The 23,069-nt window shown below is 44.1% G+C and overlaps 1 protein-coding gene and 1 non-coding gene across 3 annotated transcripts in view; one reads left to right on the top strand and one right to left on the bottom strand.

The window, feature by feature from the left end:
- The first annotated feature begins 971 nt into the window (after positions 1 to 971).
- The window catches only part of BCAS1 (brain enriched myelin associated protein 1), a 96,931-nt gene continuing 74,833 nt past the window's right edge, over positions 972 to 23,069 (top strand). The window contains exons 1-3 of one of the 2 annotated variants that reach the window (XM_007457602.1): positions 972 to 1,043; positions 2,178 to 2,186; positions 3,556 to 3,616. In XM_007457602.1, coding sequence (XP_007457664.1) covers positions 972 to 1,043; positions 2,178 to 2,186; positions 3,556 to 3,616 — 142 coding nt within the window. Of the gene's footprint in view, positions 1,044 to 2,177; positions 2,187 to 3,537; positions 3,617 to 23,069 lie in introns of both variants that reach the window. The other variant, XM_007457601.1, reaches the window with a different exon arrangement.
- Positions 2,572 to 2,643, bottom strand: TRNAE-UUC (transfer RNA glutamic acid (anticodon UUC)). Its single transcript has one exon. It is a non-coding gene; the product is annotated as a tRNA-Glu (tRNA).

The raw sequence follows: 23,069 nt of genomic DNA, 5'->3' as shown, positions 1-23,069 counted from the left end.
TGCTGTGGCCCCCCTCTTGTTACGTTACAAATTTCCTTTTTATTCATAGCACTGAATCCTATGTGTTTTGATAACACATTAACATATATATATTGCTTCTTAAGAGCCACACATTATTCTAACCACTTTACAAGCATTAACTCATTGTGTCCTTGTAGCAGTCCTGTAAGGCACAGAGAGGCTAATCAACTCATCCAAGGACACACAGCAGTGAGGGGCAGGGAGAGGGTTCAAGCCCAGGTTGTCTTGCTCCCGGTCTGTGCTCATAACCACTGCAGCATGCTGCCTTGAACTATCGAAAACGGCCTGATTTGTGGATTTATTGTCTATTTGTTTATTGTCTGTCCACCCAACAGATTTCAGCTCCATGAAGTCGGGGGCCTCATCCATTTAATTCACAGCTATAACTCTAGTGTGTGGCACAGCGTAAGGTACAGAGCTGGCACTCACTATATATTTGTTGAATCAATAAATGAATGAAAATATAGCCAAATAAACATATAATTACACGTAGTGCTAAGTGCTATGAAAAAAAAATGCCAGTCCTATGAGAGGTTTTAACAGGGGACTAAATTTAGTTTGAGGATCAGAGAATACTAAAAATTATAAGTATTATTTTAACTGTCCCCATTCTAAAATCTCCTTGATATAATCATTGTGACTGGCTAAGAAAAAAGAAAATGTTATCTACACGGAATATCCTTTTTGAGATGATAATATTCTCCCAGCACTGAAATGCAATTGAAAACTGGGGCTCCATTTGACTTTAATTCTGTTGAATTTATGAGCCCCAAATCTCCCCTCATTCCCCAAAATAAACACAAGCAATTGGTCTACCTGGGGCTTGTGATGATATACCCACAACACCTTGGCAGTCTCTGCACCTTAGTTTTATAGGCAGGAGTGAGACTTCTGCTGGTCTTGGGTTTTCATTTTTCTCTGTGTCTCTCTTTTTCTCTGTTGCAGGAACAATGGGTAACCAAATGAGTGTTCCCCAAAGAGTCGAGGATCAAGAGAACGACTCGGAAGCGGACACTCACAAGGTGGTGTAGTTATGGTCACTGGGTCATTAGCTACTAGTTGGGAGAGTTGGGGTAACGGCAGAATAAACAGCCTGCCCAGGGCTCATCACAGAGGCGTGATTGATGCTGCTGCTTTTCCCAGGGGTTGTTCAGTTGTATTCAAACCTCCAGAACCCATCAAGGAGCTTGTTAAAAGTGCAGGCCCTTAGGCCCCACTCAAGGCCTGCTGAGTCAGAAATTGCAGGGCTGGGAGCCTGTGAAACCTGTCTCCATGGTGATTGATTCCCATGGGGCCAATCTGATCTCTGTTCCCAGGTGGGTTTGGACCAGGGGTTCTCAACTGTGGGTGATTTTGCCTCCCCACCAGCAGACACTTGGCAGTGTTTGGAGATGTTTCTTGGTTGTCACAACTCGGGTAGTGCTACTGGCATCTAGTGGGTAGAGCCAGGGATGCTACTAGACACCCTGCAATGCACAGGGCGGCCCCACAGCAGAGAATGATCCAGCCCGAAGTACCAGCAGTGCTGAGGATGAGAAACCCAGTTTTTGATCAGCAGTTTGCAGCCGTGGCTGGACATTAGAATCATCTGGGAAACTGAAAAATAAATCGTGAGGCTGGAATTGTACCCTAGACCAATGAAATCAGAATCTGTGTGTGGGAACCAGGGCGGCACCTGTATTTTCAAGGCTCCTCTGTTGCGTGTTCAGCCAACAGATAGAACTTGTTTGTGAATCCCTCCTTTAGAAGATTGCTCTGGAGGGCTGAGGCCGGGGACACCCAAATGCTTCTCCTTAGACCTTAGATCTACAAGCAGGCAGCAGAGAACCTAAATGTCCACCACCAGTGCTTCTGCAATCAATTCAGTTTAAGATCTAGAGCCCAGTTAGACACGGAGCTCATTGTAGGAGGAGGTAATACCTACAAACTGATATTGATCACAGCATAGAGGGAATTCCTGCTCAGAACAGAAGGCTGGATTCAGAGAAGATTCTCACACCTGACCAGGTATTAGAATCCCTGGGAAATGTTGAAAACGCCCGATGCCCAGCACCACCTGAGACCAACTAAAACACAACCTCCGGGTAGGGGCCCTGCCATCAGTAGTTTCCCAAGATCCCCAAATGATTCCAAGTCTGGGAGCCTCTGGCCTCCAGGACCAGGCAGTGACAAAAATGAGCAAAGCAGGAGGGTGAAGCCCATTTGCAGACAGCTGGTTCTGACCAACTTTACCCTCAGCACGTTCCCAGAGACTTATTTTTCATGTGAAGCTGGAAAATGGTGTTAATGCAACCTCCTGATTTTTTAAAAATTGGCAACTGATTCCAAAATACTTAAAAAACAAACTTCTGTGAGCCAAGTAAATCAAATTTGCACACCAAGTATTACCCCAGTGATGCCAGTTATGACCTCAGAGCCAAATGATCACATGAGTTTGATATTTCAATTTTATGATTTCTTGGTAGGGTTAATGATAAATTCAAGAACACAGGCTTCTTTTATTTTTATTTATTTATCTTTGGCCACACCATGTGGCTTGGGGGATCTTAATTCCCCGACCAGGGATTGAACCTGGGCCCCGGCAGTGAAAGCACCGAGTCCTAACCACTGGACTGCCAGGGAACTCCCAACACAGGCTTCTCTTAAGCAAAACTGTTACAAAAAATATAAAGAAAGGAAACATCTTCCACATCTCCCCAGTAGTTTCCCATCATCAGGAGGTGAGTATTTTGTCTTTTAGTTTATTTTTCTCTCTGCACTTATTAACATATATTATACTACTAATAGTATTAGCAAAATAAGACACGATATGCAAAGTACTTAGCATATAATCAATATTCAGTTAATGCCAACTATTAGAGGTATAATTTATTTTATTACTCAAATGACATTATATAACATACATTCTTTTTAGCAACCTTTTTTTCTTTCCATGTGAGTGTACGTGTATATGTGCATGTGTATATATGTGTACATCTATGCATACATATATATGTATAATCTTTTTAGATGTCTACAATAAATAACAGAAGAGAAAAAAATTCAGGGCAGTGGTCTAAAATTGGAAGGGTGTTGTAACAGTGCAGGGGAAGGAGTGGATATGGAGCAGCAAAAGAGCAACAACGAACTTCCTGTATTTGATGAGAGAGGCCTGTGCTTGTGTGCAGGACCCTGGAGTGTGGTTAACCTCACAGCATGTCAAGTTCTTGTCCCCTCCCTGGTCAGACCAGCACCCCAGTTTGCCTGTGTGTCCCATCTGTACGAGGGTGTCTGTCCTGCTCGTGCTTGTGGGGCTCATTGAAAGGAGGTAGAGACCATTCAAAGCTCTTATCAACACAGGAGTCCAGTCCTTGCAGCGGTTTATAGAGTTTCTCTGAGGCGTGATAGAAAACGGGGTAGTTCCTAGAAATGCAGACTTTAATTTTGTGAGGCACCCTTGTGGCCTTGAGGTTCTTCCTTGAGTTTTTCCGACCTTCCCCAAAGACTCGGCTAATACTGCCACATGTTCTGTTCCAGGTGGCATCTGGCGACGAGTGTGATCAAAATGGGATGCCGGTGATGGTATCCACCCACTCCGTTCAACTCTACCACGAAGGTCAGTGTCACGTGGGGACTGCTCCTCCTGGGGGTTGGGGGGATGGTGAAGGGTCTGCTGATCCCTGTTGATGGTGAAACAAGATGGAAGAGTTGAAGCCACAGACTCACGTGGAAGACACTTGTATTAGTTCCTGGGGCTTCAAACACAGTGTCACGAATCAGGTGGCTTAAGCAACAGAAATGTATTGTCTCACCGTGTTGGGGCCAGAAGTTGGAAATCAAGGTGTGGGCGGGGTTGGCGCCTTCTGAGAGTTTGCGGAATAATCTGTTTCCCTGCCTGTGCCCTGGCTCCTGGTGGCCTCAAGCACTCCTTGGCTTCTACGTGGTGCTCTCCCTGTGTCTTCATAGCATCTTCCTTCTCCGCTCTGTGTCCAAACCTCCCCCTTTTATGAGGACACAGCCCCGTGGGATTGGGCACACACCCACTGGCCTCATCTTAATTTGGTCCTCTGTAAAGACCCTCTTTCCAAATGAGGTCATAGGAACTGGGGGCTAGGACTTCACCTTCTTGGCAATTCAACTCTTTTTTTGTTGTTGTTAATTATTTTAATTTATTTTTGGCTGCATTGGGTCCTGGTTGCTGCACACGGGCTTTTCTCTAGTTGAGGTGAGCGGGGGCCACTCTTGGCAGTGGTGTGCAGCCCTCTCACCACGGTGGCCTCTCCTGTTGCAGAGCACGGGCTCTAGGCTCACGGGCCTCAGCAGTTGTGGCCCGTGGGCTCCAGAGCGCAGGCTCAGCAGTTGTGGCACATGGGCCCAGCTGCTCCATGGCATGTGGGATCCTCCCGGACCAGGGCTCGAACCTGTGTCTCCTGCATTGGCAGGCGGATTCTCAACCACTGCACCACCAGGGAAGCCCCTCGGCAATTCAGCTCTTAACAGTACTCATCTCTCTTGAGTATGTATGACGCCTGGAAGAGGCCGAGGCTTTACAGCAATGAGTTAAAAGCAGTAGAGTAGAAACACTAAGAGTCTGGCCTCTTCAGAGTCCTACAGACCAAAGTGAAAATCCCTGCCCTGCAACTTACTAGCTGTGTGACCTGGAGCAAGTCGTTTGGCTTTCTAAGCCTCGGTTTTCTCATCTGTAAAGTGGGGATAAGAACACCTAGCTCACAGAATTGCTGAGAGGACTCAAGGAGATCATTCACCAACCATTTTACATATTACCCAGCACTTAGGAATTCCAAAGAAACAAGTAAAGTATAGAAGACAACAGAGAGCAGTATTAAAACTGGACAATGTACTTACCTATTTGATTTCATTCTGGAGTATAAGGCTATAAATTCAAAGCATCAAAAATGACTGGAATATCTATAAATTATATGAGGCAGTATAGCCCATTGGTTGAGGGTAAGAACTCTGGAATCAGACCGCTGGTTTTGCCACCTACCAGCTGTGTGACCTTGAGCCAGTTAATTAACCTCTCTGAACCTCAGCCTCCTTGTCTGTGAAGTGGGATAATAACAGTACCTACAACACAGATATCAGATATAATACAAGTATATCTTTCAGTGCCTGGCACATAGTTAAGTGCTATGTATGTATTAGCTATCATGATTATATGGTGGTTATGGTTGCTCTCCTTTACATGTAAGTTTCTGGGCTTCAGCTTCATTTCCTGAACAATGAGATGAATCATAGCATTGGTTCCAGAGGCTTTAGAGTTTCCTAGTGTAAGAAAAATAACTGCTCTCTGTTTCCCCTCGCTATGCTCTGCTACCCACACCACATCTGACACCAGATGTGTGGGTTTTCCATACAAGTGATTCTGTGACACCAGCTGGGTGTCCCACAATTCAGTTCGGTTCTGACACCATCAACCCAGAGTTAGCAGCAGCTCCCACAGGTAAAGGGCTCACTCCCACAAGACTACCTCCCACTTCAGTTGCCAATGGCAAGTGGGGAGTCCCCAGGTTACCCACAACTTCTGTTTCTGCTTGGCTACAAATCAGAGGTTCTCATGACCTCCTCCTCAGATTCAGTCATTTGCTAGAATGGCTTACAGAACACAGGAAAACAACGTACTTATTAGATTACCAGTTCATTATAAGAGGATGCAACTCAGCAACGGCCAGATGGAAGAGATGCATAGGGGAATGTATGGGGGAGGGGATCCTGGGGGCAGTGGATGGGGCAGTGGATCTTCCATGCCCTCTCTGGACAAGCCACCCTCCCAGCACCTCCATGTGGTCACCAACCCAGAAGCTCTCTGAACCCTGTTCTTTAGGGACATTTGTGGAGGCTTTATTATGTAGGCATGCTTGATTAAATCATTGACCACTGATGGTGGAACTCAATATCCAGCTACTTTCCCCTCCCTGGAGATGGGGGGCGGTGAGGCTGAAAGTCCCAGCCCTCTAATCACATGACTTGTTCCCCTGGCAACCGGGACCCCCATCCTTAGGGGCTTTTCCAAAGTCACCTCAATAACATAAACTCAGATGTGGTTAAAAGGGGCTGTGGCTTGTTATGAATGATAAAAGTCTTCTTCGTGGCTCTTAAAGTTAAGTTTTAGGAGCTCTGCGCCAGGAACAGAGGTGAAGGCCAAATACAGATTTATTTTTTAATTTATTTTTATTTTTTGGCCACGCCGCACTGCTTGCGGGATCTTAGTTCCTCGACTAGGGATCAAACCCGTGCCCCCTGCAGTGGAAGCGTAGAGTCTTAACCACTGGACATCCAGGGGAGTCCTGTATTTCTTAATACATTATACCCCTAGGTTGCTTGTTAAAAACTTAGATGCCCAGAATACCCTAAGGTTGAGGCCTGGGGATCTGAACTGTTGAAAGCCTTCTAGAAGATTCTGACGCATAGCCAGGATTGGCAACCACAGGATGAGATCATGTCACAAGTCTCTTCCTGCCTTTCAACCTTGTGAGTCAGGCTTCTACTTTGATGTGCACAAAATGGATTGTATTGACAGCAGCGGCCTTTGATGAGAACAGTGTAAAGCTGGCTATTGAGACGCACAGACTTTGAAATGAGAATCATATTGTTTTTATAATTTGCAAACTGTAGGTGTTCTCAAAAAATTGAGAGGCACTGAGAATATAATATGCCCTACAGAAATGGTTTTCTTTATCATCATTTTATTTGTATTATTACTGTTGTTGTTGTTTTTATGCCCCTATTTAATATGGGGCACAAGGGCAAGGAGTGTGTAGGAAGGGCATAGGAACAAACTTGAAAATTGAGAAAGCCTTTCTCTCTCTTTCTGTCTCTCTCTTTCTCGTTCTCTGCCCCTCCCTCCCTTTTTTTCTCCCTCCTTCCCTCCTTTCCTCCCTGCTCCCAACATTTATTTTTATATAAGAGGCAGTCTTCCTGGAAAGAGGAAAATAAGTAACAGAAATATAGGGTAACAGTCTGGGACAGTGTATTGCTGTGTGGATACCTACACACAAGGGAAAAGAGAATCTGGTTTGAGTGAGTCGTAGGTTGGTTGCACGTAGCTCTCATACCCTGCAGCCTTGCATCAGCACCGGCTTGAGAATCTGTGAAGGGTTTAAGTTAATCCTCTGAAGTCAAAAACTCTGCCTACGTTCACTGACAACCCAGGTCTCTGCAACTCACTTTGGAATGATTATCTCATTTAATGAGGAAGGCAGCTTATCATCCTCGTGCTCTTTCCCCTGGGTTATTATAATTTTCAATGCAGTTTTCAAAGGGGTATGAAAGTGGGCTTCTGGGTGACTTTTTTGTCCTTTGGACAGAATTTTCTGACTGGGTCTTTTGTTGCACATTTGTGTTCATCTCTCTTGGTGTTTGCATATATGTATGCACATAGAGAAAAGTCACCAGAGAAATAGCTAAGTGGGATGCTGGGTGACTGTTTTCCTTCTTTCCATCTATACTTTTTCCTATTATAATTAAAACTGTTCATTGCCATGCGGGAATGTTTCCTGTGAAGACTTACTGAGATGCAGTGATGGCACAGTGGCTGAGCACACAGCCTAGGCAGTCAGGATCCTAAATTCAAGTTGTGGCTCTGCTGTGTGACCTTAGGCAAGTTGCTCAGCCTCTCTGTTCTCACATCTGTAAAATGGGAATCATAATAACAGTAGGCCAGAGCTTCAAAGATTACTGGGAAGCTTAAAGGAGTTGATACACCTACAATATTTGGAAGAGTGCCTGACACTTGGTCAACATGTGAGGAAAGTTTATTTTTCTGTGTTGGATTGAATGTTAATAAAGGCTGTCATTATAGTTTGAAGTTAACTGTATTAGCTCTGTCTAGCATAGCACTTACAAATTTAAAATCTGACCTTAAAATTTTTTTTCCTACATCCCTTATTCTTTTCCAATGTTTTACTTATTTGTCTTCCAGAGACACTGTGGGAGAAAGCAATCAGGCAAAACACTTCTTTTAAAGTGATTCATGAAATTACATTCTGTTTCTTCATAGAAATAAATTTATCTTTTCTTGGGAAGGGCAAGAAACCAGGGGATTTTGATATCAAACAAACATTAATTAGTACAGCTCATGTGGATGAGGGCTTTCTCTCCAAAGCTTAGCATTATAATTCATCTTCAATAACAATATCCTAGAAAATCAAAATGTCTCATTTTTATTGCCACGTTATATTTCTAGCTTAATTTGCCAATTTCAGATGCCATTTGAAAGTCTTGTGTCAGAGAAAGCTGGCAATGATGCCAAAGCCACGCACAACGTGATTTACCTGCAGTGCCACAGAGAGCAACACACTGTCTTGCAACTTCGGGTTAGAGGCTAACGTGTTTGCTCTACCAAAACGTGATTGTTTAAATTCATATATTCGCTTTCTCCCTTTCTTTTTCCAGTACATGTTGATTTGAATTCCAAAGTAGCTGGGGGAGTACTTCCAACAGAGCAAAATGTCCATTGGTAGAGTGGTTGCACCAGTTAGGGCAGACACACACAGTCCTCAGCATCAATAGGAATGAGCTACCACCAAATACAGCACCGTGAGGGATCTCAAAACTATACTGCTAAGAAAAGGAGGCCAGATGTCCACATCTGAATCTCCGGAACCTGTGAATATGTTACCTTGCTTGTCAAAAGCAGGTTTTGCAGAGGTAGTTAAATGAAGGATCTTGAGATGGGGAGCTGATCCTGGATTATCCAGGTGGGCCTAATGTAACCACAGCGTCCTTATAAGAGGGGGTGTTACCAGATTGGGGTGTTATCGTATGGATCACCACTTAGGCTCTAGGCAGACTGAAGCCCCCTGCCTTGGTGGGGAAGGTGCTTTTTCTGTTCGGATTCACACAGCCAGTGACGAAACTGACGCTGAGGCTGAAACAGCACATGCTTTATTCCGTGGCCAGAGAATGGAGAAGCGGGGACTTAGTTCGAAAATCAACTTCTCAACCCGCCTTGGTCTGAGACACCGTATATATAGGAGGGTCAAGGCAAAAGGGAGGGAATTGAGTAAAGAGAGGGAGAAATGTTCATGACTTCTCCGAGAATAGGGGTGTGGTATGCTCAGTACTGGAACAACACCCCTTTTCAGTCCTTGCATGCCCTCCTCTGGCTGTTGCCATGGCAACTGTCAGCAGTCATGGTGCTGGTGGGTGTCATTTAGCTGCTAATGTATTACTGTGAGCATATAATGAAGTTCACGGTCTGCTGGAGGTCGGGGCTTCTGCCATCTTGGCCCTTGCTGATTCGAACCAGTTCCGGTGGGCTCTTGTTTTTCTCTTCTGGTGGTCTCCTGTAAGATAAGGATAACACTTCTCTGCAGCTTACATCCCCTCAAGCAAGGCAGAGGGTTAGAGCTCAAGACTAACAGCCATTGTAACAGGAGGCAGGAGGGTCAGAGTCAGAGAAACAGATGTAATGATGGAGTGGATGTCACACAGAGAGAGACTTCAAGATGCTCCATTGCTGGCCTTGAATATGGAGGAATGGGCCATGAGGCAAGGAATGTGGATTACCAAACCAAACTTGGGTCCACTCGCCCCATGCACAGCAAAGCCAATGTACTGACACTGGATTGTGGTGAAGGAGAGTACAGTGTTTATTGCAAGGCGCCCAGCGTGGAGAATGGGCAGCTTAGGCTCAAAAGACTTGAACTCTCCCCTGGCTTTTGGGGAAGGGTTTTTAAAAGCAAGCTGAGGGAGAGGGTTGCAGGCTGCCTGATCAGCTCATGGACATTCTTCTGATTGGTTGGTGGTGAGGTAACTGGGAGGTATTTCAGAAATTTCAGTCATCAATCTTCTGGTTCTAACTGGTCTGGGGTCTCTGTGCTGGTGGTCATCATGTAGTTAACTTCCTTCACCTGTGGGGTTTTTAGTATCTGCAGAGCAACTCAAGGATATGGCTTAGGATATTATCTGTAGCCCTTGAAGAGGAACTAAAGGTCTTGACTTTGTTTTGTGGCTAAACTATAATTCTTTTGTCTTGCTTGACTGTGTTCCTTTGTTTCTGCGTTTTCTCATTTCTGTGATTAAATTTGCTCTTGGGAACTTGGGGAAGGCCTAGGAGGCTAAAGGTTTTCTATAAACAAGAGGCAGGGGACACAGAGGTCTGTCCCCTAGAAGGTCCTGTAGGGTCCTGCTCGATTTCAGAGCAAGGAAGCAGATTCTCCCCTCAAGCTTCCAGGAGTTGACCCATTTTTGATGTCTGACCTTTAGAACTGTAAGATATTTTGTGTTGTTTTAAGGCACAAAAATTATGGTAATTTGTTACAGCAGCAAAAGGAAACTAATATGAGTACACTGAAGCTTCCAAGGCTCACAGACCAGGTCCTGGCTCTGCCACTCACTAGCTATGTAACCTTGGCAAGAAATGTGTACTCTCAGAGACTCATCTAGAAAATGGGAATAATAATAATATTAACTGTGTAGCTCCAAGAACAGTGGCTGGCACAGGGTAAATGTGACGAAATAAAAAGACAGGGAAATCTACAATCAGAGTCCACTGTCATGAGTGTCCCTTATCACTGGCCTTTCCCTTGTTGTATCACCTGACCAGACTTTCCCACCTGTGTATTTATGCCTAAAACCTCACCAGTTTTTAGGGGAATAAAAATGCCTCATTTTTCTCCTTCTTTGATTCCTTTCTATCAAATTTATCACATTCGTTCCCCCTTTTAAAAAAATTGTTCAGTTCTCACTGCTGATAAATGGTAGAGACTAAGGCATGATTTATCTGCCAGAAAAAGCCATTTTTCAGAAACAGAGGACCGTCTCTCTGTTTCACCTGGGTAAGAAGTTTCTAAAAAATTAATCTTTCCTTTTTTTGTTCCTAGTTGATTTTTTCTAAAAAGAATTGCCTGATTTAGCTTTTTTTAAAAAAAGAAGTGGAATCATTTTACTGGATTGAAAATCCTTACTTGAGTGAACAGTGCTCCTGCCGATGCTGTAACGTGATGAATGAGAGGAAAAGAATATGCCAATCATGATGCCTGGGCAAAGTGTGATGGGAGACCCAGTGCCAAAACTCATAGCTACCTGATAGAGAGAAAGACGTGGGACCAGCCTCACTGGTTGAGAAGGGAGCAAACACACGTGTCCTCTTAGCATCCTCTATCCCCCCCCACAATTGGCCGGCTTTTTTAATGTTTCGCCCACTTGAGTAAAAATTCCTGAGAACAGAGTATTTTCTTTGTTGTTGCAATAATCCCAAAGTTAATACAGGCTCTGAGATACACAAAGGGCTTGGAAATGACTGATGAACCAATGAACGGTGGCACATCAGACCAGTGGCAACAGAGCAAGAAAATGCGGCTGAAGAGAGAGTTGTAGATCCTGACGTATCTGCTGCAATAATACAGCCCTAAGTAAATAGCACTTTTAATTATAACAAGAAGTCTGGGGGTTGGCAGTTCCAAGCTTGGTGCAGCATCTTGACGGCATTATCAAGACACCAAATAATAGTGCCAATTATGTACTGTGGCTCACGTGGTGCCAGAGACCCACACATCACATCCTCACATGACGGGACCCAAAAGCCAGAAGGGAAAAGCCACGATTTGCTACTCTTTTTTTCTCCTTTTATTAGAAAAGAAAGGAAGGTACTTCCTAGAAGCCCCTGCCTCAAGTAGGCATCCACTTATATCTCATTGGCCAGAGTGAGGTCACATGACCACCACTAGCTGCAGGGGATGCTGGGAAGTCAGGTACTTCTCTGGGCAGCAAGGAAAGAAAACGGGTTGGAGTGGATTGGCCACTGGACAGGCAGTCCCCAGTGTCTGCCAGTGTTTTGATTTCAAAGAAGTACAATTGAGCAACCAAAAGTAGCACGTATGTTTACTCAGGCCTTTCAAAAGTCATTAAAGGGATCTAGCTCATTTCCTCAACACCCATTTTCTCTCTCCTTCCACCATCTTGCTGTATATACCTCACTCAATAAATAAGCTCCTTATCTTCAGTTCTCCACCTTGCAGCCCTGCTAGACATGCCACCCACACAGACGCTTCCTCTGGGTTGCACGGCATCAGCTCTCTACTTAAAGTGGCTACAGAGAATCCTGAAAACTGGCTCTGCCAGGTGGCCCGACAGCTCCTTGCTTCTCTGTCCTTGGACGTATGCAGAAGTTACTGTGAAATCTAATACTTCTCAACCTCTTAGTGCTCTTCCTCATCAAAAATTCTAGTGGAGGGCTTCCCTGGTGGCGCAGCGGTTGAGAGTCCGCCTGCCGATGCAGGGGACACGGGTTCCTGCCCCGGTCTGGGAAGATCCCACATGCCGCAGAGCGGCTGGGCCCGTGAGCCATGGCCGCTGAGCCTGCGCGTCCGGAGCCTGTGCTCCGCAACGGGAGAGGCCGCAACAGTGAGAGGCCCACGTACCGCAAAAAAAAAAAGAAAAAAAATTCTAGTGGAGAATTTCTGTCTGGTACATGTAGCCTCCCTGTTACTCTGTTGTGATAGACAGTCTCTAAAATTGCACATCCCTCCCTTCCCCCCAATAATCAAGGCTTCCCAGTATTCACACCCCTGTAGTCTTCTCCCTTGATATCTGGAATGACCCTGTAGAACCAATAATATGTAGTGGAGGGGATGATGCATGACTTCCAAGCCTAAGCCTTAAGAAGCCTTCCAGCCTCTGCCTTTGTCTTTCATAGCACTAGCTCTGGGGAAAGCTAACCGCCATGTCAGAACGACTCAGACTGCCATGGTGGAAGGGAGCCCAAGCTAGTCACATGAAGAAGCCATGTGACAAGAAAGAAATGCTCAGCTAGTCCCCAAATGTTCCGGCCATCCCAGGCCGGGACAGATCCTTGAGCTCCACAGACGTGTGCAAATCCCTTCCATTCAACTGGTACATCTTTAATTCATTGTTTTGTAACAGCTACAAGGTATTTTAAGGTGTGGATGTACTGTAATTCATTCAGCCATTACCCTGATGTTGGGCATCTTTTTTTCTATTTTTCTCTGCTCTGAGCAATGTTGCAATAAACATTCTTGTACATGTTTTTATTCTTTGTATTTTAGATACAGCTTCTTCAGGAGGGAAGCCGTGCAGTGCAGGCACATGTTGTTTTATTGCGCTTCACTTGATTGTGCTTTGCAGATATTGCATTTTTTGCAAATTGAAGGTTTGTGGCAACTCCGTGTTGAGCCAGTCTATGGAGGCCATTTTTCCAACAGCATTTGCTCACTGCATGTCTCTGTATCACATTTTGATAGTTCTCACAATATTGCAAACTCTTTATGGTGATCTGTGATCTTTGGTGTTACTATTGTAATTGTTTTGGGGTGCTGCAAACCTCACCCATGTAAGACAGTGAGCTTAATCAATAAGTGTCATGTGTTCTGTCTGCTCCACCGACCGGCTGTTCCCCCATCTCTCTCCCTGTCCTCAGGCCTCCCTTTTCCCTGAGACACACCAATTGTTGAAATTAGGACAATTAATAACACTATGGTGGCCTCTAAGTGTTCAAGTGAAAGGAAGAGTCACACATCTCTCACTTTAAATCAAACGCTAGAAATGATTAAGCGTAGTGAGGAAGGCATCTTGAAAGACAAGACAAACCGAAAGCCTGTGCCAAATTGTTAGCCAAGTTGTGAACACAAAGGAAAAGTTCTTGAAGGAAATGAAAAGTGCTATTGCAGTGAGCGCATGAATGATAAGAAAGTAAAACAGCCTTATTGCTGACATGGAGAAAGTTTTAGTGGTCTGGATAGAAGGTCAAATCAGCCAACATTAGCGCTTGAGCAAAAAAAAAAAAAAAAGCCTGATCCAGAGAAAGCCCTCACTCTCTTCAGTTCTATGAAGCCTGAGAGAAGTAAGGAAACTGCAGAAGAAAAGTTTGGAGCTTGCAGAGGTTGGTGGGAAAGAAGCCGTCCGTCTCCGTAACGTAAAAGTACAGGGAGAAGCAGCAGGTGCTGATACAGAAGCTGCAGCAAGTTATCCAGAAGATCCAGCCCAGATAATTAGTGAAGGTGGTGACACAACAGATTTTCAGTGTAGATGAAACAGCTTTCTATTGGAAGAATATGCCATGTAGGACGTGCATAGCTAGAGAGGAGAAGTCAATGCCCGGCTTCAAAGTTTCAAAGGGCAGGCTGACTCTTGTTAGGGGTTAATGCAGCTGGTGACATTAAGTCGATGCCAGTGTTCAGTTACCGTTCTGAAAATCCTAGGGCCCTTAAGGGCTAACTCTACTCTGCCCGTGCTCCATGCGTGGAAGAGCAAAGCCTGGATGACAGCACGTCTATTTACAACATGATTTACTGAATTTTTTTTTTTTTTTTTTTTTGCGGTACGCGGGCCTCTCACTGTTGTGGCCTCTCCCACCGCGGAGCAACAGGCTCCGGACGCGCAGGCCCAGGGGCCATGGCTCACGGGCCCAGCCGCTCCGCGGCGTGTGGGATCTTCCCGGACCGGGGCACCAACCCGTGTCCCCTGCATCGGCAGGCGGACTCTCAACCACTGCGCCACCAGGGAAGCCCCAGAAATGGTTTCTTGAGATGGAATCTACTCCTGGTGATGAACCTCTGAAGGTTGTTGAAATGACAACAAAGAATTTAAAATATTACATGAACTTAGTTGATAAAACAGCGGCAGGGTTTGAGAGGATTGACTCCAATTTTGAAAGAAGGTCTACTGTGGGTAAAATGCTGTCAAACAGCATCACATGCTGCAGAGAAATCATTCGTGAAAGGGGCAAACTTCATGGCTGTCTTATTTTAAGACATTGCCACGGCCTCCCAACCTTCAGCAACCGTCACCCTGATCAGTCAGCAGTATCCACTTCGAGGAAAGACCCTCCACCAGCAAAAAGCATACGACTCTCAGAAGGCTCAGATGATGCTTAGCATTTTTTAGCAATCGAGTATTTTTAAATTAAGGTATGCACTTTTTTAGACCTAATGCTACTGCACACTTAATAGACTACAGTATAGTGCAAACATAACTTTGATATGCATTGAGAAACCAGAAACTGTGTGTGACTCACTTTATTGCAATATTTATTTTATTGCTGTGATCTGGTAAACCAAATCTCCAAGGTCTGCCTGTACAATGGTTAGACAGGTGCTTTTGGACAAAGCATTTGTGTCTGAGGCCTCACCTCACCTCTCAGCAGCTGTGTGAGGATAAACAAGAGACTTTGTGACCTGATGGTAGAGAAAATCAGATAGTGCTTGCAAACCCCTTTACTTGGTGCCTGGAACAATAAATGATGGCCCTTATACTTATGTAGACTCCTGAAAATAGTGGTTCCCAAACTTGAATGCACATTAGAATCTGCTGGGGAATTTTTAAATCCTCATACCCAGGCCTCACCTGGAATAATACAATCAGAAGCCCTGGAGTATAGGGCCTGGGCATGTCTTTTTTCAAGTTTCCCTGGGCTTAGTATTTTTAAAGTTCCTCGTGTTCTGCCAGCCTTGAAAACCCTTTGAAATACACTCCAATAGAAAATTCCTTATTCACATTTTTCAAAAGTGAAACATTGGCATTTCTGTTTTAATTTGTTTGGGAACATTTTTGTCCCTGCCATGGCTGACACTCGGGGCACAGCTTTCCGTTCCAGGGCACAGACCATCTGGGTGCATTAACTTCCACGCAGCTGTCAAGTAACACACAACCAGCCCTTTGCCTCTCTGGACCAAGAAGACAACCAGCACACTCCTCTCTAAAGACAGAAACATCCACACGGTTCCTGCAGCTTGAGCGATATGAACCTGTCCCTCTCTTGAAGGGAAGACCAAGAGAGCCAGGGAGAGACCAAGGGAAAACATAAAAAAATGGCAAGAAGAGAAACAGTATCGTCCTGTGACAACTGCACATCATCTCATTTCCCCAGGGTGCATTTTCACCAGATCTGGAAATGGAATAAACACACCCACTTGCCAACAACTTTTCAGTTAACAAAAATAAAAATAATAAATCACTTAGACCAAATAAATGGTAAGGTGCCCTCCAAATTGCTAGAAGTTTAACAATTGAAACAGCATATTAGTGGGTGAGATCTGATATATGCAAACATACCTCAAAGACCAAATACTTCTGGGAATGAGAGCAGGAAAACATAAGCGGAGTCTGGCTCCATTTGTCAGTACAAAAGCTGGGATGTGTATCAGTGATTCTTAAGAGTGTTCCCTGGACCAACATCATCCCGTCACCTCAAACTAGTTAGACCTGCAGCCCAGTTCAGACCTCCAGAATCCAATGCTGTGGGTGGGGCTGGCCCTCTGTTCTCACAAGCCTTCCTGGAGATTCTGACACTCCCTCAGAAGCAAGGACCACTGCAGCTGAGAACTGGCACGAGATGTGGAGGCTGCAGGAAACTGGAAACTCTCCCTGTCTCAGCCCTCGGCCCGGCTGCCCTATGAGAATCCCTCAGCAGATAAGAGGATATTTCAGTGAAAGCCCCATTTTAGGATTTGCAAATGAAATTCCCCAATTCAGAAACATCTAAACATTTCTGCTGGCCCAATGCCAAGCTGTCAGTGGATCTCATATTTGCCAACCTCTGATCTGTAAAGTTTTTCTCCCTAAAGCACATCTCTCAGCAAAGCCTTTTTAAATCATCATCATTGTCATCAGGTTATCCCAGCCTGAAACAATTAAACATTTAAATCCTACAGTCAACTCCCAGTGTGCTGGCTTGACCTCTCTCGGCTCACTGGGCATCCTGCCCATGATGATGGGATCCCATGTGAGTTTCCCACAGGGAGGGACCAAGTGGGCGGGAGGTCGCCTGTGACCCGTCCCCTTTGCAGCTGTACTGTCTTAAACCAATAAGCTGCCTGTGGTTAATTCATGAGTCCTTTTTAGAATGACCTCTGGGAGGTACAGGGATTCCAGGTGACTTAAAAAGTTTGAATTTCTGAGTTTGCTGAGCAAAGGGTCAGACTCTGGAATATGGAGGTGCCCCAGAGGTCATGCCCCTCACTCCAGGATGCAGGACCCACTTGGCCTGGCAACTCCTCCAATCAGAGCTGCACCTTGTTACTTACAGAGCCTGCCATCACCGCTGGGCAGCCCCAGGCAAACCGGAAGCAGGTCAAACATACCTCCAGTTGGCTTTAAATCCCACCTCTCTTTTCTAGACCTCTTTTCTAGACCTCTAGACCTTTATTTTTTCTTGTCGTTACTTTACATTTTTAAGTGACCTGGGAGGTATACCTAGCAAACATTCTCAACAGTCTACATAATAAGATAGGACAGGGAACACCTTCCCACCCCCAATTCTGATCACTCCCCAACCTCCATCCCCAAATTTCCTTTCTTAGAGGCTGAAACTCTTTACAGTTTCTTGTGGCCCGAGGTATTCCACGTGTGTATATTTCTAAATCCTCCCCTCTACCTCTTGACACCATTAAAAAAACAAATGGGAACATACTATACAGACCATTGAACATGGCTTTTTTTCACTTACTGTATGTCTTGGAGAATGTTAATGCCTGTGGAGCAATTCACTGTGTGGACAAATGATCATTTATTTAACCAGATCCCTATTGATAAGCCATTAGGGTGTTTCTACCATTTTGCCACCACAGCAATAGTCCAGCAGATGATGTGTATCTGTTATATGTATCTTTGTGGCTCTGTGCGATTGTATTTATAGGGTAACATTCCAGAAGTAGAAATTAGAGCTCCCAGAGTTTGTGAATTTTTAAATATTGATATATATTCCTGAATTATCCTCCAAAGAGACAGCCAAATTACTCTCCCACCCACAAGAAATGCGGGCATTCTTTCTCATACTTTCTCCACTGCCAGTTACTGAATGTTTCCCGTTTTACCAAGTTGATAGGAGAGCTAAGTCTCATAATTTTATTTTGCTTATATTTTACTATTCATCAGGTTGCACACCTTTTCACTGGCTTGGAAGCCAGCCATCTGTCTTTTCTGTGGAGTCTCTGCTCATGTTTGGTGTTTATCCCCTGCCCAAGAGCCATCCCCTACTGTGTTGGTGTTTATATAATGTTTTCATTTTCAAAATTGAGATATAATTCACATACCATAAAATTCACACTTTTCAAGTGTACAGCGTAGTGCTTTTTAGTATATTCACAAGGTAGTGCGACCATCGCCACGACCTGATTCCAGCACATTTTCATCACCTCACAAAGCAGTTCCTTGAGCAGGTAATCTCTAGTTTGCCTCCCCAAGCCCCTGGCAACCACTAATCTACTTGCTGTCTCTGTGGATTTGCCTATTCTGGACGTTTTATATAAAGAGAATCATACAATATGTGGCATTTTGTGTTTGGATTCTTTCACTTAGCCTGATGTTTTCAGTGTTCACCCATGTTGCAGCAGGCAGCAGCACTTCATTGTGCTGTATGTGACTAAATAATACTCCACTGGATGGATATATGCCACACTTTGTTTATCCAGTCATCAGCTGATGGACATTTGAGTTGTGTGCAAGTTTTTGTGTGAACATGTGTTTTCATTCTCTTGGTTATGTACCTAGGAAGGGAATTACTGGGTCATGTAGCAACTTGATGTCTAACTTTTTAAGGAACTGCAAAGCAGTTGCACCATTTTACATCCCAGCCAGCAGGAATGTATGGGGGTTCCGATTTCTCCACATTCTCCTCAACACTGGTCATTGCCTGTCTTTTTGATTATGGCCATCCTAGTGGGTGTGAAGTGGTAACATATTGTGGTTTTGATTGCCTTTCCCTAATGACTGATGATGTTGAGCATCTTTTTATGTGCTCATTGATCATTTGTATCTCTACTCTGCAGAATATAATGTCTTCTATTTTTTTATAAATTTATTGTATTTTATTTTATATTTGGCTGCGTTGGGTCTTTGTCGCTGCATGCAGGTTTTTCTCTGGTTCGGCAAGCGGGGGCTACTCTTCGTTGCGGTGCGTGGGCTTCTCATTGTGGTGGCTTCTCTTGTTGGGAGCACGGGCTCTAGGCATGTGGGCTTCAGTAGTTGCAGCACGCGGGCTCAGTAGTTGTGGCTCACGGGCTCTAGAGCGCAGGCTCAGTAGTTGTGGCGCACAGGCTTAGTTGCTCCGCAGCATGTGGGATCTTCCCGGACCAGGGCTCGAACCCATGTCTCCTGCATTGGCAGGCGGGTTCTTAACCACTGCGCCACCAGGGAAGCCCTATAATGTCTTCTTGATTTGGCTCTTTTCCGCATCCTTCTCCTGTAGCCCCTTGTTTCATATGACTTTCTGTCTAGCTACTCTCAGTGCCCTGGGGCCCCAAGCTAATAACTGTCACTTTTTAGCAGTGTTCTTTGTGGCCTGAATTCAACCTACCCCCACCTAGCATCTCCAAAGCTTACCCTTTGTATCCTAAGAGCTGAGGGCACTAATAGAATGTTATATGATTTTCCTGTTTTTTTTTTTTTTTTTTTTTTTACCATTTAAAAGGTGTTTAATATTGTAAATATATGTGATCAATGTTCCTGCTGCTTTGCATCACTGCTACCCTTGGGGGTGGGAGCCACTCATCACATTACTGCTGGAAATATGAATCTCTAGAGCCTCTTTTGGGGAAGTAATCTGGCAGTGTCTCTTTTAGAAGTTAAATGCACATTAATTTGGGTGCAGCAATTCTACATCTGTACCTCTGTTCCATAGAAATAAAGCACTAGTTTAGGATTTTTGAACATGGAAGTTTTCTCCAATGTTGTTTATAATGGAAATGGAAAAATAAAGGTTTGGAAACTATCAGAATGTTCATTAATTAGGCAATGGCATACATGTCTTTTGGTATATCCATATTAAGGAATATTTTGCAGCTATTGAGAAACAGATAAGATAGATTTGGATATATTGATTGGGAGGGAGAACTATTGATGTCTTAGTCCATTTGGAATGCTCTAACAAAAATACCATAGACTGGGTGGCTTAAACAATAACCATTTATTTCTCACTGTGCTAGAGGCAGAGAAGTCCAAAATCAGGGTGCCAGCAGATTCTTTGTCTGGTGTAGGACAGGTTCCTGGTTCACAGTTAGCCATCTTTTCACTGTGTCCTCACCCGGTGGAGGAAGCAAAAGAGCTCTTTAGTGCCTCCATTCTAAAGGCACTAATCCCATTCATGAGGGCTCCACCCTCATGACCTAATTACCTCCCAAAGCCCCCACCTCCTAATACCATCACAGTGGAGATTAAGATTCAGCTTATGAACTTTGGGGTGGGGGGGTGGGGGGCAGACACAAACATTCAATCCATAACAGTGATATATAAAAGCAATCAAAAACAATATCCAAATACTATATGCTAACACATATATATATGGAATCTAAAAAAAAAGGTTCTGATGAACCTAGGGGCAGAACAGGAATAAAGACGCAGACGTAGAGAATGGACTTGAGGACACAGGGAGGGGAAAGGGTAAGCTGGGACAAAGTGAGAGGGTGGCATGGACATATATACACTACCAAATGTAGAATAGATAGCTAGTGGGAAGCAGCTGCATAGCACAGGGAGATCAGCTCGGTGCTTTGTGACAACCTAGAGGGGTGGGATAGGGAGGGTGGGAGGGAGATGCAAGAGGGAGGGGATATGGGGATATATGTATACGTATAGCTGATTCACTTTGTGATACCGCAGAAACTAAGACATCATTATAAAGCAATTATACTCCAGTAAAGATGTTAAAAACAAAACAAAACAAAATAAAACCCAAGAAAATCTAACATAATCGTATTTTTATAAAAACCAACCAGGATATATGTGCATATGTCTGGGAGGCTTGTATGTATTTGTCTGAGCATGAACAAAGTTTGATAAGCCACCCTGGCTTGCAGATGTTCATTATACTGCAGTGAGGGGAGAGGGTAGAGATAGAGAAAGGAAAGGATTGAAAGATTAATCATATGGGAGGTAAACATATGTTAAATGTGTATTATTATCAAACTAAGAAAAAATCAAACATCTGATGTGTCTTTGAGTGAAATATTTGCTCATGTTGGAGCAAAGCCTGGTTCTACAGGTAAATTATCTTTGTATGTTCCAGACTTTCATAGGCATATGAATGATAGGAAACGTGTGAGTAAAGAGGAGAGGAAAAATCGTTACATCACTGGCGTAGTCTTGCCCCACAGTGACTAACAGTCACTGCTGACTTTAGAGGATGCTTCCGGGAGAGCGTGGGGTGAGTTACCTTCTGCCCACATGATGTTTGAACCCAGCATTTTCATCACCAAATGTTTAGACACATTGTATCCAGCTGACAGTTGAGAATTCTTCCCTCCTGCCCCCCAAACCCATTCCTTTCTTTTATTTATGCTAGAATCTCTAGGAGAAGATAACCTGGCTTTTTAATATTGAGATGGCGAGCATGAAATCTGATCATGCAGTGAAGTTTTGAAATCTAACATCTCCCTCCAAGCCATAAGCAGCTGCCACGTGAATCCTTATTTCAAGACCTTTAAAACAACAAATGCATTTACACAACACAGAAAGCCACAGTTGTTTGAAGTGTCATTTGACTCCTGCAGGCTGACCGCAAAAGGGTCATTTTTGCAAAACTTTTTGAGGTCTTCATCAGTCTTCCCTAGGGCCTATTGTAACCCTTTGATATTCAGCTTCAGTTCTCTTTTGAAGGATTGCGTGTGTCATCATCTACGTTCCCTTCTATTTTTCCTTCTTCTTTGGCGAACTACTTTAACTCTGCCAGATCCCCATCCAACAATAACCATGTGTGTGATCTTTGTATGACTATGAACTCTTCCATCTTTTGCAAGATTTGCAATTTCCCTTTACAATTAGTGTGCGTTGTATTTCCTCTTTATTTAGCCTTTATCCTGACTGACCACCATATTGACAGTGTCACATAGGAAGGGACAGTGTCGCCTAGGAAGGGATGTCTGAGTGGGGAATCGTAAGTGGACACTTCACTTGTGGATAAAATTATGACAGTTTCTGTTTTCCTCTTTAACCTTAAGAACTAGGAATGTTTAGATAATGAATTCTTAAAAGAAGTCCAGAATAAGTTTAGCCATTTTAAAATGAAAGTGGCAGGGAGAGGAAACATAGGGGTAAGGAATTAAGAGATATAAACTACTTCGTATAAAATGTATAAACAAAAGCATGTATTGTACAGCACAAGGAAATATAGCCATTGTTTTGTAATAACTTTAAATGGAGTATAAGCGATAAAAATACTGAATCATTATGTTGTATACCTGAAGCCAATATAATGTAAATCAACTGTACTTCAATAAAAAATATACATAAAAGTTAAAAAACAACAACTCCATCTCTGCCACCACCATTATTACTTGGGTTGCTATTTTTGCCGTTGTTAGAATCATGGCTGCTGAGCACCTGCTATGCCCACTATGCTCCCTGCCTTACCGTGTTCCCTGATTTAATCCTACTATATGCCAAGCACTGCTGGGGGCACTGGGGATGCAGCTGTAATCAAAACAGACCAAGTCTGTCCATTCAGGGCTTACGTTCTACTGGGGAAGAAACAAGTAAACAATGAATTAATGAGATCGTTTCAGAGACCAATGAATGCTCTGCAAAATCCATGGAGTGAATGGGGTGAGTGGGAGGGGTTACTTTAGAGAGGGTGGTCTAGGAAGGCCTGACCTGGGGCCTGAATGATGACGAGGTAGCCATGGAAGATCTTAGGGGAAGCGTTCCCAGGTGGAAAGGACAAGTAGTGCGAAGGGCCTCGGGTGGGACTGCAACTGGTGAGCCGAGAGGTGAGAGGATGCACACAGTATGAGCTGAGGTTCTGGTGGGTGTGGCCTACCGTAGAGTTTGTATTACTGAGTCCAAGTTTGTGCTGCACGACAGACCAGTAATTTGAGAGATGAGGCACTGGGGCAAGGAATAGCGAGCGACTTTATTTGGAAAGCCAGTAGACCAAGAAGATGGTGGATTCGTGTCCCAAAGAACCATCGTCCCCGAGTTAGAATTCAGGCTTCTTTTATACTAAATGGGGGTGTAGCTGGTTGCTGCAAACTTCTTGATGACAGAATCCTTTGTTTTTGCAGCTGTCCATTGTAGGTCTGGTTATAATGTTCCTATAAGCCTCCACCAAGACAAATGTTATTTTCTGTTCTGCAACTTTCTATCTCTACATGAAT

This window comes from Lipotes vexillifer, unplaced genomic scaffold (genome assembly GCF_000442215.2).
Source record: "Lipotes vexillifer unplaced genomic scaffold, Lipotes_vexillifer_v1.1 scaffold1186, whole genome shotgun sequence".
Taxonomy (NCBI): Eukaryota; Metazoa; Chordata; class Mammalia; order Artiodactyla; family Lipotidae; genus Lipotes; species Lipotes vexillifer.
This window is presented reverse-complemented; position numbering and strand designations above follow the sequence as displayed.